This window comes from Cnephaeus nilssonii (genome assembly GCF_951640355.1).
Source record: "Cnephaeus nilssonii genome assembly, chromosome: X".
NCBI classification, from domain to species: Eukaryota; Metazoa; Chordata; class Mammalia; order Chiroptera; family Vespertilionidae; genus Cnephaeus; species Cnephaeus nilssonii.
The window spans coordinates 48,463,283-48,480,406 of record NC_137071.1 but is presented as its reverse complement, the minus strand read 5'-3'; the positions used below and the strand labels follow the sequence as shown (position 1 = coordinate 48,480,406).

General features: G+C 44.4%; 1 protein-coding gene across 1 annotated transcript in view; it reads left to right on the top strand.

The window, feature by feature from the left end:
* Nucleotides 1-17,124, top strand: part of TEX11 (testis expressed 11) — a gene marked incomplete at both ends in the record, with an annotated part of 446,038 nt that overhangs the window by 285,424 nt on the left and 143,490 nt on the right. The window contains one exon of the mRNA XM_079764448.1: nucleotides 15,142-15,244. Within this exon, the coding sequence (XP_079620574.1) occupies nucleotides 15,142-15,244 (103 nt within the window). The remainder of the gene's footprint in view (nucleotides 1-15,141; nucleotides 15,245-17,124) is intronic.

The window sequence follows — 17,124 nt, the reverse complement described above, 5'->3', positions numbered from 1 at the left end:
CAGGTTGCTGCAAATGATGAGAATTCCTTCTTTTTTATGGCAGCATAGTATTCCATTGTGTAGATGTACCACAGTTTTCTGATCCAGTCATCTGCTGACGGGCACCTAGGCTGTTTCCAAATCTTAGCTATTGTAAATTGTGCTGCTATGAACATAGGGGTGCATATATCCTTTCTGATTGGTGTTTCTAGTTTCTTCGGATATATTCCCAGTAGTGGGATTACTGGGTCAAATGGGAGTTCCATTTTCAGTTTTTTGAGGAAACTCCATACTATTCTCCACAGTGGCTGCACCAGTCTGCATTCCCACCAGCAGTGCACGAGGGTTCCTTTTTCTCCGCATCCTCGCCAACACTTGTCGTTTGTTGATTTCTTGATGATAGCCATTCTGACAGGTGTGAGATGGTACCTCATTGTTGTTTTGATTTGCATCTCTCGGATAATAACTGACTTTGAGCATGTTTTCATGTGTCTCTTGGCCTTCCTTCTGTCTTCTTTTGAAAAGATTCTGTTTAGGTCCGTTGCCCATTTTTTTATTGGATCATTTATCTTCCTTTTATTAAGTTGCATAAGCTGCCTGTAGATGTTGGAGATTAAACCTTTATCAGTGCTAGCATTTGCAAATATGTTCTCCCATGCAGTGGGCTTTCTTGTTGTTTTGTTGATGGTTTCTTTTGCTGTAAAAAAGCTTTTTATTTTGATGTAGTCCCATTTGTTAATTTTCTCTTTAGCTTCCATTGCCCTAGGGGCAGTGTCAGTGAAGAAGTTCTTTTGGCATATGTCTGAGATTTTGCTGCCTGTGGATTGCTCTAGTATTTTTATGGTTTCCCGTCTTATGTTTAAGTCCTGTATCCATTTTGAGTTTATTTTTGTGTATGGTGTAAGTTGGTGATCTAGTTTCATTTTTTTGCATGTGTGTGTCCAATTTTCCCAACACCATTTATTGAAGAGACTGTCTTGATTCCATTGTATGTTCATGCCTCCTTTGTCAAATATTAATTGAGCATAGTGGTTTGGGTCGATATCTGGATTCTCTATTCTGTTCCATTGATCTATATGTCTGTTCTTGTGCAGTACCAGGCTGTTTTGAGAACAGTGGCTTTGTAATACAGCTTGAAATCTGGTATTGAGATCCCTCCTACTTTATTCTTCTTTTTCAGGATTGCTGCGGCTATTCGGGGTCTTTTTTTATTCCAGATGAATTTTTGGAGAGTTCTTTCAAGGTCTGTGAAATATGCTGTTGGTATTTTGATGGGGAGTGCATTGAATCTGTAGATTGTTTTGGGTAGTATGGACATTTTTAATGATGTTGATTCTACCAATCCATGAACATGGTATGTTCTTCCATCTGTTTACGTCTTCCTCTATCTCTTTTTTCAGTGTCCTGTAGTTTTCTGTGTATAGGTCTTTTACCTCCTTAGTTAAATTTATTCCTAGGTATCTTAATTTTTTTGGTGCGATGGTAAATGGGATTGCTTTTTTAGTCTCTCTTTCTGTAAGTTCACTGTTGGTGTATAGAAATGCCATAGATTTCTTGGCGTTAATTTTGTATCCCGCTACATTGCCGAATTCATTTATTAAGTCTATTAGTTTTTTGATGGAATCTTTTGGGTTTTTTACGTACAATATCATGTCATCTGCAAATAAGGACAGCTTCACTTCTTCTTTTCCAATTTGGATGCCTCTTATTTCTTCTTCTTGCCTAATTGCGGTAGCTAATACTTCCAGTACTATGTCAAACAGGAGTGGTGAGAGTGGGCATCCCTGTCTTGTTCCTGTTCTTAGGGGAAATTGTTTTAGTTTTTGCCCATTGAGTATGATGTTGGCTGTTGGTTTGTCATATAAGGCTTTTATTATGTTGAGGTATGATCCTTGATTCCTACTTTGCTGAGGGTTTTTATTAAGAAAAGTTGTTGTATTTTGTCAAATGCTTTTTCTGCATCAATTGATATGATTATGTGATTTTTGTCTCTCAGTTTGTTTATGTGATGTATCACATTTATTGATTTGTGGATATTGTACCATCCTTGCATCCCCAGAATAAATCCCACCTAGTCATGGTGTATGATCTTTCTAAAATATTGCTGAATCAGATTTGCTAGTATTTTGTTGATGATTTTAGCATCTATGTTCATCAAGGATATTGGCCTCTAGTTCTCTCTCTCTCTCTCTCTCTCTCTCTCTCTCTCTCTCTCTCTCTCTTTTTTGTGTGTGTCTTTATCTGGTTTTGGAATTATGGTAATGCTGACTTCATAGAAAAAGCGTGGAAGTGTGCTTTCCTCTTGAAGTTTTTGAAATAGTCCGAGGAGTATAGGTTTTAGTTCTTCTTTGAATGCTTGATAGAACTCCCCTGTAAAGTTGTCTGGACCAGGGCTTTTGTTTGCTGGAGGATTTTTTATCTTGCTTCCATTTCTTCGGTAGTTATCGGCCTATTCAGGTTTTTTTATTCTTCTTGATTGAGATATGGGAGCTTGTATTTTTCTAAGAATATGTCCATTTCATCTAGGTTGTCCATTTTGTTGGAAGAGAGTTGTTCATAGTATTTTTTCATAATCATTTGTATTTCTGTGGGATTGGTTGTTACTTCACCTCTTTCATTTCTGATTTTGTTTATTTGGGTCCTCTCTCTTTGCTTCTTGGTGAACCTGGACAAAGGATCATCAATCATGTTTATCCTTTCAAAGAACCAGCTCTTGGTTTTGTTGATCTTTTTTTATTTTTTCATTTCTTCATTGATTAAGGTGTCACATATTTGTCTTCATCCCCCCATTCTCATCCCACACCCCTCCCCATGGATGCCCTAACCCCCAGTTGATCTTAACCATTGGTTAGGTTCGTATGCATGCACACAAGACCTTTGGTTGATCTCTCCCCCCTCTCCCCACCCTCCTCTACCCTCCCTCTGAGGCCCAATAGTCCGATCGATGCCTCCTTGTTTCTGGTTCTGTTCTTGTTCATCAGTCTATGTTGTTCATCATTTCCCCTAGATGAGCGAGATCATGTGTCACTAGAAATATACTTATAAGAACTGAATGTGAGACGAGCAATAATAGTTACGCTGGCAGGCAAATGAATCAGTCTGTAGTGAGTTTCTTTCTGGACCAACAGTTCTTTTGAGACCCAATTTCAATGTCCACCAGTTCCTTATGTATACATGTCGGCACTGACTTTTCAGCTTTGGATGGTGGACAAATGGTGGTAATGTAGGTTCGATTCCCTCTGGTTTGGTCTCGGCCGGACCCAGAGGCACGGTTTCACCCAGACTCAGGGGCGCGTGACCTCACCCGGACCCAGGGACGCATGGCCTCACCCGGACCCAGGGGCGCGCGGCCTCACCCAGACCCGGGACCCAGCCTCACCAGGATCCAGGGGCACACGGCCTCACCCGGACCCGGGATCCAGCTTCACCCGGACCCAGGGGCGCATGCCTCTCCCAGACCCAGGGGCGCGTGGCCTCACCTGGGCCTGGGACCCAGCCTCACCCGGATCCAGGGGCACACGGCCTCACCCGGACCTGGGATCCAGCTTCACCTGGACCCAGGGGCACATGGACTCACCCAGACCCATGTGCGCGTGGCCTCTCCCAGACCCAGGGGCGTGTGGCCTCACCTGGACCCAGGTGCACGCGGCCTCACCCGGACCCGGGACCCAGCCTCACCCGGATCCAGGGGCACACGGGCTCACCCGGACCCGGGATTTAGCTTCACCTGGACCCAGGGACGTGTGGCCTCTCCCAGACCCAGGGGAGCATGGCCTCACCTGGGTCCGGGACCCGGCCTCACCCAGATCCAGGGGCACACGGCCTCACCCGGACCCGGGATCTAGCTTCACCCGGACACAGGGGCACGTGGCCTCTCCCACACCCAGGGTCGCATGGCCTCACCCGGATCCAGGGGCGCACGTCCTCACCTGGACCCAGGATCCAGCTTCACCCGGACCCAGGGGCGTGCGGCCTCACCTGGACCTGGGAACCAGCCTCACCCGGACCTGGGACCCAGCCTCTCCCAGACCTAGGGGCATGAGGCCTCACCTAGACCCAGGGGCGTGTGTCCACACCTGAGCCCAGGGGTGCGCAGCCTCGCCCGGACCCGGGACCCAGCCTCACCCGGACCCAGGGGCGTGCGGCCTTACCCAGATCCAGGGGCATGTGGCCTTGCCCAGACCCAGGACCCAGGCTCACCCTGACCCAGGTCCCAGCCTCACCCGGACCCAGGGGCGCGCGGCCTCACCCGGACCCGGGACCCAGCGGGGCTTCGTCTTCTTGATCCCAATTCCTGTTGGTCAATTCCCTCTCATCAGTTCCTTCGGCCATTTTCTCAGAGCTCTGGGGCAGCTGCCACAGAACTCGTTGGGCGGCGGGCTTGGTGAAGCTCCGGTGTGCCCAGCGCGCGGTGGTGGGCTGGTCCGGGGTCGCTGCGTCGGTGCTTGGGTCTGCAGCGGTGGCCGGTCGTCGAGCGTGCGCACCTGGCCGCTTCCGGGGCGTTGAGATTCTTGAAGGCCTCGGAGGTCAGCAAGTGCGGAGTCTCCTACCCCATGTCTCCCAGGGGCTCGTCTGTCCGTGCTCAGCAGCGAGTGGAGCCGTCCCCTCAGCCGGAGACTGCCAGGGGAACTGCGCCGAGCACGTTCCAGGCCGCCATTGTGTCGCCTGAGCCGTAGTTCTTAAAGTTTGATCTTTGGCTAACCAGCATCAACATCATCCCGCATACCCCTCTCTTTTATTCTAGTTGTAGAGCATCTGCTCAGCCAGCCCTCCAGTGGTTCTGGATGGTGTCTGCTCTGTTTTCCCGTTGTAGTTTCAAAATTGTTGTGGTAGGCAACAATCAGGCGTCCGCCCTATGCCTCCATGTTGGTCCTCCTTTGTGTAGTTAAGTCTTGATTGTTGTTGGTGTCACTGGGAGGAATTTTCCTCCAGGCCAATTGGCTGTGAGGACTCGCTGTGTCTATAAAGGAAGAGTTGCTGTGCAGGAGACATGTTTATGTGCTGGGTCTTGGTGCAGCAAGGCATTGGCGCTCACTGAGTCTGCCTCTTGAATGTATCCCTTATGGGAGTGGTTGAAATCTGGTGTCATCTCACACCGACCACTAGATGCCCTCATTTCAGGGTCTCCAATGGAGTGTAGGTCAGCTACTGTCTGAGGCCACTCAGCAGGAGTTACAGCAAAAACTGTAGTTTCCTCCTCCTGCCTGAGCGGCCCTGGAGCAGTCCGACTGGAACCGCAGTTCATCTGGTCAAGCTGCCACAGGGCAGGCCACCCACATGCAAAAGCCGCTGCTTGGAGCCCGGGTGGGCCTGCAAAACGTGCGGGGCGGGTCCCAGGGCGAGGCGGGTCTCAGGGTGGGGCGGGGTCTCAGGGCGCCACCAGGCCATGGCGTGGCTAACCGTAATGGCTGCAAGTCTGCTTTTTCTGTTTTCCGCGTTTCCAAGTTCCGTCGTCCCACACTCCAGCGCAGCAAACACTGATTGCTGGGCACACCTCCGCAAGGAAGTTACTCCCACTCTCCGACATGAAGGCCGAGAGTCCAGCCTCTCCCCGCAGGTGTCTGGGTCTCCTGTGCGTCCCCAGAAGCTGGATTTCAGAGTGATGGGGAGCTAATCTCCCCTAGGGTTGGAAAAAAATCCGCACGTCCCTTCCCCCACCACCAGCCCGACCCTCGCGCCTCTGCACCTCATCCCCTCCAAGTTTGCTCTTTCCTCTTCCCTCTTAGTTGTAAATCCACCATTCAGCCACCTCTCCTGTGGTTCTGGGTGGCAGATGCTCTGTCCTCCAGTTGTATTTTTGAAATTGCTGTGCGCGGCGCAGTTCATTTTTTTAACTTTGCCACCTTCTTGGTTCTCCTCTCTCAAAATGGCTAAAGGACTTGAATGTAAGACGGGAAATCATAAAAATCATCCAAGTCGGTGTCGGCGGCCACCGGGGCCCCGAGGATCTCACTGGGCAGCTCAGCCAGGTCGGTGACGCAGATGAGCCCTTCCTGCAGAAAGATGGTCTCTTCCTTCACCGAGAGCCACTGCGTCGAGTCCGCGGCCGTCGCCACAGCAGCTGCCGCGGCCGCCGACGAGCCCATGGCCCCGGCTGAGGTGCTGACTGAGAGGAGCAGCCACCCGGCCTGGGGAGACACAAGCAGGAGTCGCTGCGCTCACCAGTCCATCTTTTAGTTGTATTTCCGAAACTGCCATGCGAGGCAACAGATCAGCCGTTCAACTCCACCGCCATCTTGGCTCTCGGAGGCTGTTTTTTCTCTGTTGATCTTTTGTATTGTTTTTTTGGTCTCCATGTCGTTTATCTCCGCTCTGATCTTTATTATTTCCTTCCTTCTGCTTACACTGGGCTTTTCTTGTTGCTCTCTTTCTAGCCCTTTGAGTTGTAGGGTTAGATAATTTATTACCATATTTTCTTGTTTTTTTGAGATAGGCCTGCAGAGCTATGAACTTCCCTCTCAGGATTGCTTTCACTTTGTCCCATAGATTTTGGATTGTTGTGTTTTCATTGTCATTTGTTGCCATGATGCTCTTAATTTATTCTTTGATCTCTTTGGTAATCCAATCATTGTTTAAAGCATGCTATTTAGCCCCCATGTGTTTGATTTTTTTATTGTTTTTATTTTAGTTGATTTCTACTTTTATGCCATTGTGATCTGAGAAGATGCTTGATATGATTTCTATCTTCTTGAATTTGAAGAGACTTTGCCTGTTTCCAAATATGTGATCTGTCTTTGAAAATGACCCATGTGCACTTGAGAAGAATGTATATTCTGTGGCTTTGGGGTGAAATGTTCTGAATATGTCAATTAATTCCCTCTGATCTAGTGAGTCATTTAGAATTGCTGTTTCTTTCCTGATTTTTTGTTTAGATGATTTGTCCAGTGGTGTTAGTGGGGTATTACAGTCCCCTACTATGACTTTGTTGCTGTCAATATCTCCCTTGACATCCTCCAGAAGTTTTTTTATGTGTTTGGGTGCTCCTGTATTGGGTGCATATATGTTTACCAGAGTTATATTTTCTTGTTGAATTGCTCCCTTTAGTATTATGAAGTGGCCTTCCTTATCTCTTGTTATGGCCTTCACTTTGAGGTCTAATTTGTCGGATAAAAGTATTGCTACCCTAGCTTTTTTTTTTTCATTTCCATTCACCTAAAAAAACTTTTTTCCATCCCTTCACCATCAGTCTGTGTGAGTCCTTTGTTCTAAGGTAGGTTTCCTGTAGACAGCAGATATATGGGTCATGTTTTCTTTTTTTATTATCATTTTTTTTATTGAGGTATTATATGTGTACATATCTTACCATTACCCCTCCCCAAGGGTCATGTTTTCTTATCCACTCAGCTACCCTATGTCTTTTGATTGGGGCATTTAATCCACTTATATTTAAAGTTATTACTGATCGGTAGTTGTTTGTTGCCATTTTTATTCTTTATGCTTCTGTTCCTTCTTGCCTTCTTATTTATTCTTTTTATAGCAGACCCTTTCACATTTCTTGCATGGCTGGTTTGGTGGTAATAAACTCCCTTAGTCCTATTTTGTCTGTGAAGCTCCTGGTTTCACCTTCAATTTTTATTGATAGCCTTGCTTGGTACAGTATTCTTGGATTCAGATCCTTGCTTTGCATGACTTTGTATATTTCATTCCATTCCCTTCTGGCCTGATGTGTTTCTATTGAGAAATTAGTCGATAGTTTGATGGGAGATCTTTTGTAGGTAACTTTCTGTCTCTCTCTGGCAGCCTTTAATATTCTTACTTTGTCATTGGTGTTTGCCAATTTAATTGTAATGTGTCTTGGTGTCAATCTTTTGTGGTTCATCTTGTTTGGGACTCTGTGAGCTTCTTGGACTTGTGTGGTTTTTTCTTCCCGATATCAGGGAAGTTTTCTGTCATTATTTCTTCAAACAGGTTTTCTGTTCCTTGCTCAGTTCCTCTCCTTCTGGCTTCCCTATTATGCAGATGTTGTTTTGTTTCATGTTGTCCCAAAGTTCCCTTAGGCTCTCCTCCTGTTTTTAAAGTTTTTTTTTTCTAGGTACTGCTCTACTTGTGTATTTTTTCCTACCTTGTCTTCTAGCTCACTGATGCAGTCCTCCGATTCTTCTAATCTACGGTTGATGCTTGCTATTGAGTTCTTTATTGCAGCAATGTCATTTTTCATTTCTTCTTGGTCCTTCTTCATTTCCTCTTGGTTCTTAAACATATTGTTGAATTTGTCTTCCATCCTTTTCAGCAACCTTATGAATATTGCTCTGAATTCTTTCTCCTTCATATTGCTTGCCTCCATTTCATTTACTTCCTTTTCTGGTGATTCCTCCTTTTTTTCATATGCAGGCTGTTTCTTTGTCTCCCCATGATCGCTCCTCTCTGGATGTCTGGTTATATAGCTCTCTCTCTCCTGCATTGACTTAAAGGCATAAAATACAACACAACATGACATGAATGCACAGGGCTCCAAACACAAATGTATTCACGATACTAATCCCCCTAACTAAAGGTGACGACCAGAGAAAATAGAATTAGGGAATAGAGATTAATGCAAAAATGATATTGAGAAAAGGAAAAAATGTAAGAGAGAAAGAGAGAGAAGAGAAAAAGAAGGGGAAAACAATATGTATATGGGGAGAAAAGTCCAATAAAACAACAACTAATTCAGAAAATACAAACAACAAATCTTCAAACAACAAACACCCAGATGAATCTGAGGAGGCAGAGCTTATTTCCAGGAGGCAAGGTCAAGGAATTGAATGAATGGGGAAATAGCCACAATTCAGTTTAGAGGAGATAGAAAGAGAATGGGTGTATAAGAAGAAAAGTAAGAAACTAAATACAAAAAAAGAAAAAATATATATATATGTATGAAAAAATATATATATACACACACATATATATAAAATTTTCCTCCTTCTTTACTCTATCAATCTATGTATTTGTATACTATTGGAAAAGGAGGATAGAGAGTAGATAGGCCTGAGTTGATTATTGGAATTAGTTAAGCTATTAGTGGAAGAAAAGAACAAGTGATGAGAGGAAAAACAGAAGCAAAACAAACACACAAACAAAACAAAACCAAAACAACCAATAATCAAACAAACAACAATAAGACAGACAGAAAGAAAAAGACAAAAAAAGGAAAAAGAATTTGGATATTGAAGAAAGCGTAGAGAGAAGTGTATATGGGTTTGGATCGGGGGAGAGGAAATTAGATGTATGAGTAAGATCAATGTTTAACAGCATGTAAAAAGAAAAGGTAGAGAAAAACTAAAGCAGGAACAGAGTAAGAGAAACAGGCCAAAAAAGGGGAAAAGTGATGAAGAGAGTGTTGGCATAAAGGAAAAATTGAGATAGAGTAAAATAATGCTAAAGGGAAAATCAAAATAGAATGTATAACACTAATCCCAAAATAAAATAAAATAAAGAAAAATAACATAAAACTTTTTTAAAAGGGTAAAATAATAGTATTAATGCTAATAGTTAAAAATAAAAATATAATAAAAAATAAGGTAAAATCGAGTGAGAGAAAAAAATTAGTTTCTTAAGTAAAAGATAAAAAATAAAAATGTGAAGTAGTGAAGGTCGTTCACTTCCTCCACTGTTCTGTTGGCATGTCTTTTTCCTTGCAGGTAGTCAGCACAGTATTGAAATTCCCTGATATCGTAAGCAACAACCCTATTTTCAAGCCAGCGGGATCTCTCTGCTCTTTTTGGTTCTCAGTCTGTTTTTAGTTGTTTTTGCACACAAGAGTCAATTTCTGCTACCACCCCTGGGTGGCCATGTTTCTGTCTTAATATCCTGGACTAAAAGGCCTCTGTACTATGGTTCTGCGCGCATTTCTGTGCACAACTCTGTGCGACTCTGAGGCTGCCTTTCTGGGTCCAGTCCAGCTTTGGGTTAATATCTAGAATCCCATTCTGCCAGCAGCTCTGTGGACCCACGTCCACATTCGAAGGCTACACTGATCCCAACAGCCGCAGATTTGCGGGGGTGGGAGGGCAGTCTTTCTCTGAGGCTCTAGTTCCCACTGCGCTTGCGCAAGCATTTCTTCCTCTGCCTGGATTCCAGATCTCACCTTTCTTTAGGCAATGCCAGCTGTGTTTAATTCGCCAATTCCAGGTGGGTGCTCTTTGATTCAGCTGTTCCTTCGGCTCTGTGAGATGGCGCAGGGCCCTTCTGCAAATTCACACATTTGTCTCCCCATGAGCAGACCTCCCAGGTGCCCGTGGTCAGGGAGGTTGGAGTTCCGGTGTTCCTGGATTTGCAGCTGAGGTAACTGGTCCCTGAACATTGTGGTTGTAAGGTCCCTGGAGGCAGCTGATATCTCCCCGGTTGAAGGTAAGGCTGGTGTTCCGATCACAGTCAGTCTCGGATCACAGCTGTTTCCCCTTCAAAATGCCACAGCCTCTGCGGCAGAGCCAGCCACTCCGGGAGAGATTTCAGCCTCAGTAGAGACTGCCCGGTCACGGGGGGTGGAGGGGGGGGCTGGTCTGCCAGTTCCCAACAGTCCCTTGGAGTATATCTGTCCCTCACTCACAAATACTGACACTCCCCACACATCCAAGCACTCTCCTTTCGTTCTCTCATTCTCACACTATCTAGCAGCCTGCAGTCCCATTGGCAGCCATCTTGGATCTCCTGAATTCATTTAATTAACTCTAGTAATTTTTTGGTGGATTCTGTAGGGTTTTCTATATACAATATCATGTCATCTGAGAATAATGACAGTTTTACTTCCTTCTTTTCAATTTTTATGCCTTTAATTTTTTTCTTCTTTTCTGATTGCTATGGCTAGGACTTCCAGTACTATCTATAATAATAAAAGCATAATATGCTAATTAGACCAGACATCCTTCCGGATGAAGCAGGGGCTTTAAGGGCCGAGGCGGCTGCCATGGCAGGCTGGGGCCAAGGCAGAGGCCCCGGGCCACCACAGCGGTGGGGGCCAAGCCTCTTGCACGAATTTTGTGCATTGGCCCTCTAGTGTTGAATAAGAGTGGTAAGAGCATACATCCTATCTTGTTCCTGTTCTTAAGGGAAATGCTTTTAGTTTTTGTCCATTAAGTATGACGTTGGCTGCAGGTTTTCCTATATAGCCTTTATTATTTTGATGTATGATCCCTCTATTCCACTTTCCTGACAGTTTTTATCAAAAAGAGGTGCTGGATTTTGTTGAATGCAATTTATGAATCGTGATATGATCATATGATTTTTATCCTTCATTTTGTTACTGTGATGTATCACATTTATTTTGTTGCATTCTTCTCATAGCTAAGGTTACTTTTTTGCTGTCCCCTGGGGATATTGGTGGAGTGTGTTTACTTCTGGTTTGCCCTTAGCTTTGAGAGTGTAACTTCTTGGGCCTTGATCTCTGTTTCCCTGACCTAGTTTGATCCATTGAAAGTAAAGTTAACATTTTCCTGGATTTACTAATGTCACCCAGAAAAAAAACCCCTGGCATTAATTCTCTGCTTATTTCTCTGGAAACTCACTTTATCTTAAGTTTTGTTTGGTAATTACTTTGTTTTGTTTTTGTATCTGGTTTTTTTTATATACAAATATATATATTTTTTCCACTTATTTTTATGTTGTTATGTTTTTGCTTCTTTCTTTTTCTTTTTTTTTAATAAATGTTTCTCGTGCAGATTGTTACAGTTGTTCCTCTTTTTTTACCCATAGCTCCCCTTCACCCGGTTCCCACCCCCCATGCCCTTACGCCCCCCATTATCCTCGTCCATAGGTGTAAGATTTTTGTCCAATCTCTTCCCCCACCCTCCACACCCCCTTCTCCCCGAGAATTGTCAGTCCACTCCCTTTCTATGCCCCTGATTCTATTATATTCACCAGTTAATTCTATTCAGATTTTTTATTCACTTGAATTTTAGATTTACTTGTTGATAGATATGTATTTGTTCTTACTTTGTTGTTCATAATTTTTATCTTTACCTTTTTCTTCCTCTTCTTAGAGAATACCCTTCAGCATTCTATCTAATAAAAGAGTAATATGCAAATTGACTGTCACTCCAACACACAAGATGGCTGCCCTCATGTGTTCAAAGATGGCCACCCCCATGTGGACACAAGATGGCCACCACAAGATGGCCGGCAGGGGAGGGCAGTTGGGGGGGACCAGGCCTGCAAGGGAGGGCAGTTGGGGGGGACCAGACCTGCAGGAGAGGGCAGTTGGGGGCGACCAGGTGTGCAGGGGAGGGTAGTTGGGGGGAACAGGCCTGCAGGGGAGGGGAGTTGGGGGAACCAGGCTGGCAGGGGAGGGCAGATGGGGGGGAACAGGCCTACAGAAGAGGGCATTGGGGGTGACAAGGCCTGCAGGGGACAGCAGTTGCGTGCAACCAGGCCAGCAGGGGAGGGCAGTTAGGGGTGACAAGTCCTACAGGGGAGGGAAGTTGTGGGGGATCAGGCCTGCAGGGGAGGGCAGTTAAGAGCAATCGGGCCAGTAGGGGAGCAGGTAGGCATAGATCAGGCTGGCAGGGGAGTGGTTAGGGGATGATCAGGCTGGCAGGCAGAAGCGATTAGGGACAGTCAGGCAGGCAGGAAGGCAAACGGTTGGGAGCCAGCAGTCCTGGATTGTGAGAGGGAAGTTGAACATCCCTCAAGGGGTCCCAGATTGGAGAGGGTGCAGGCTTGGCTGAGGGATGCACCCTCCCCCCCCCATGCACGACTTTCATGCACCGTGCCTCTAGTTTCATATAATACCGGTTTGGTGGTGATGAACTCCTTTAGTTTTTTCTTGTCTATTTATCTGACCTTCAATTCTAAATGATAACTTTGCTGGTTAGAGTAATCTTGGTTGTAGGTTCTTGCTGTTCATCACTTTGTATATTTCTTGCCACTGCCTTCTTCCCTGCATAGTTTCTGTTGAGAAATCAGATGACAGTCATATAGGTACTCCCTTGTAGGTAACTAACTGTTTTTCTCTTGCTGCTTTTAAGATTCTCTCTTTGTATTTTTCCCTTGGAATTTTAATTATGAAGTGTCTTGGTGTGGTCCTCTTTAGATTCCTCTTTTTTGGGTTTCTCTGTGCTTCTTGGACTTGTAAGTCTATTTCTTTCACCAAGTAGGGGAAGTTTTCTGTCATTATTTCTCCAAATAGATTTTCAATATCTTGCTCTCTCTCTTCTTCTGGCACCCCCATAATTCTGATGTTGGTATGCTTGAAGTTGTCCCAGAGGCTCCTTATGCTATCTTCATATTTTTGGATTCTTTTTTCTTTTTGCTCTATCGGTTGGGTGTTTTTTGCTTCTTTGTATTTCAAATCTTTGCCTTGATACTTGGCATCCTCTAGTCTGCTGTTGGATCTCTATATATTATTCTTTATTTCAGTCACTGTATACTTAATTTCTGATTGGTCCTTTTTCATATCCTTGAGGGTCTCACTAAATTTCTTGGAGGTTTCTAGAAGATTCTTGAGTAACCTTATAACCGTGGTTTTGAACTCTATATCCAGTATTTTGCTTTCATCCATTTCTTTCATTTGTGACTTGTGTCTTTGTCTCCGCATTTTGGCTGCTTCCCTGTGTTTGTTTCTATGTACTGGGTAGCTGCTACGTCTCCTTGAGTTGATAGAGTGACCTTGTGTGGTAGGTGTCCTGTAGGGCCCAGTGTCTCAGCCTCCCCAGTCACCTAAGGTGGACGCTCTTGGTGCACCCCTTTGTGGGCTGTTGCACAGTCTTGTTGTAGTTAACCCTTGACTGCTGTTGGAATCACTGGGAAAAATTGACCTCCAGGCCAATTGGCTGTGATGACCACCTGTGTCTACACTGGAAGATTTGTTGCACAGGAGACACCCTTAAGGGGCAGGAATTGCTTCAGTGGGGCTTTGTTGATCACTGATTCTGCCCCTTGAGTGTGTCTCTTACGAATGTGAAGAGTTGTAATCCGGTATGGTATCACTCTGACCCCTGGGTACACTGGCTCTTGGATCTCCAAGAAGGTGCAAGGTTAGCCACTGTCCGGGTCCGCCCAGCAGGAGCTACAGAGACATCTGCAGATTCCTCCTCTTTGTATGTGGTTTGGAAGTGCCCAGACGAGGCCCAGCTGTGAAGCAAGTCAGGCTGCTGCTGCCGGACCTTGGGCCTTCTTTTGGAAGCTCTGGGGCTCTCTGACCCAGCTGTGGTTTGACAGGTTTTAGGCAGAGAAAGGATCAGCCATTCATATGCAAAAGCTGCTGCTCACAGCTTGGGTGGGGTTGTAAATTGGGTGGGGTGGGGTCTCTGGGAATCACCAGCGCAGAGCAAACAGTAATGGCTGCCAGTCAGCCCTACACCAGAGAGGTCGCCGGGTCTCCGCATCCCGCACACTCGCTGCGAGCACCTCTGAGGGAAAGCTGCCCTCACATTCCTGTCCCGATGCCAGACAGTCCAGTTTCTCCCCATATGTGTCAGGGTCCCCTAGAATCTTGCCCGGAACTGGAGTTCAGAGCAAGTGGGAGCTTGTATCTCCCTCCTGATTAAAAGAGCAGCACATTCAGGTGCCAGCACTTGCTGCACCTTCGCACCTATTACCAGTCTCAATGCGATTTTTTCACCACTCTAGTTGTGGAATTTCCACTTTGCCAGCTTTCCCACGATTCTGGGTGCTAATTGTTCTGCCTTTTTGTTGTAATTTTGATGTGGTTGTGAGAGTCAGCAAGTATAGGTGTTTACCTTTACCGCCATCTTGCTTCTCCTCCGGTAATTACTTTGCATATATTGTCAGTCACTGTTGGAATTAAAAGAATATTATACATATATAGTGCATATTATTTTCAGAAGCAGAAATCACTATGTCTTTAGCATTTAAAGAAAAACAGCTCTTGCCTTAGCTATTTTGGTTCAGTTGATAGAGAGTCAGCTTGCAGACTGAAGGTTGTCTGGTTCAATTCTGGTCTAGGGCATGTACCTGGGTTTCAGGCTTGATCCCCAGGACCAACATCAATGTTTCTCTCTCTTTGTCTCTCCCCCTTCCTTCAACTCTCTCTAAAACTCAATGGGAAAAATATCTTCAGGTGAAGATTAAAAAAACAACACAGAAAACAGTTATTTAAAGACTTTTCTTAGTTTCACGACTTTTCTTTGAGTACAAATTAGCCATTTTAACTATGTTAGTAATATTAGCACAATACAGTAAGGTCTTCCTTAAAGCTTTTATAAAAGAGATCCATTTTTTTTTCAGGCTAAAGAAGCAGTGGCAGAAGCTGAACATCTTGATCCTGGAAATATTTTCACTCAATTTTATCTATTCAAGATTGCAGTCATGGAAGGCAATTCTGACAGAGGTATGTTATTTATGAGTTACATTTAACTGTTAACACAAAGAATAAAAATAATCCTCTTTGATCATAATATAATCCTATCTAATAAAAGAGAAACCTGCAGTAGAGGAGAAAATGGCGGCAGAGTAGGCAGATGTGTTCCCAGCCTGGTCCTGGAGCAGAAAGAGAGAACAGCAAAGGGTCGCACTGGGAGTGTTTGTTAGCAAGCTGAGGAACAGCTGAATGCCAGGAGAAGGTGGGGGACTGCTGGACGGGGTTCCCCTGACAGGGCAGCCCCCACGGCGGCTGGGTCCCCTCCCAGAGCTACGGGCACGGACAGCGAAATCTTGCCATCTTGAAAGGGAAGGTGGACTTTGTTCAAGGCCTGAAAATCAACAACTGCGGCGACCGCCCAACAACTGTTTGCCCAAGATCACCGAACCCAGGAGGCGCGAATGCTTGGACTCAAAGACGCTCTTCACTCCACCACAGAAAGGTCAGATTTCTCCAGGGATAGAGTGAGGTTCTAGTCCCTGTGGCTGTTGGGGCCGGTGTGATCTGTGATTGTGGAAGGGAGCCTCAGAGCTGATAACAGGGGGGATCTCTAAAGAGCAATCGGTTTTGATCTGATGCGGAGGGTTACACTGGGAGTTTCAGGGGTGTGCAGTCAACTTGAACTTGCCCACCAGCCTCTACAAACCGGTATTGACTGCCATAGAGGTAAAAAGGCTAGAGAGGCCTTAGAGTACTGGAAGTCAACCCAGAAACACTGCCACCCAGAGGCTGAATCACAAATTTACTCTGGTCTAATAAAAAATAAAGGAACACCAGAAATTAAGACACCCCCTGCTTAAAAATCAAGACTGAATTACAACACTGAGGAGCAGTGAAACGCAGGGAACTGCAACACTGTCCAGACTGGGAAACAGGCGTGCCAAACAGAACAACAAAGGAAGTGAATGACCTTAACTAATGCACATTATTTTTTATTTTAATAAATTTTTAATTTTTTTATTTTCATTTTTTTGCATCATTTACTTAAACTATTTTTTTTCCTCATTTGATTTTACCTTTTTAATTATTACATTTTTATTTGCAATCAACATTATTACTACTACTATTTTACCTTTTTTATTATATTTATTTTTGGGTCTTTTTATTTTTTTTTTTAAGTGTCATTTTATTTTCTCTTTATTTTACTTTGGGATTAGTGTTCTACAGTATATTTTCACCTTTCCTTCACCATCGTTTTATTCTACCTCAACTCTACCTTTATGCCATCACTCTCTGCCTAACCTTTCCCCTTTTGGTGTCCTGTTTATCTTGACCCTTTCCTGCTCTAGATTTTCCCTATTCTTTCTGTTTACCACCTGCTAAAATTTCACCCTACCTATATATCGAATCTCCAATCCCCTGCTCCAAGTACATACACACCTCTCTCTTCACTGTCTTAACTAAAAAAAAAAAATGTTTTTCTCTCTGTCTTTAGTTGTTGTTTGCTTGAATGTTGATTATATCGAATTTTTATGCTTTTTTTGTGAGATTGTTTTGCTTATTCTTTTTTTTGTTTGCTCTGTTTTTGTTTGTTTTTCACTTCTGTCATCCCTTACCTCACTTGATATTAGTTGGTATTGTAGGTTGTATTAATCACCAGGTACTTCTTGCTGGCATTTGCTGTGATCAGTGGTTGTTCTATTGGAGTTCTCTCCTGATATATATAGTTTGTTCCTCTTTTCTCTCTTAGTCTCATTCTAGTCTCTCTTGTTCTTTTTTCTCATTTCCCCGATTTCATTGTCGACATTCCTTTTTTTTCCTTACTTTCTTTTTACTCTTCTTTCTCTCCTATCCCCTAATTTACCTTGCTCTGGTGTTCACCTTTATTGGAGATTATTGATATTGTGAAT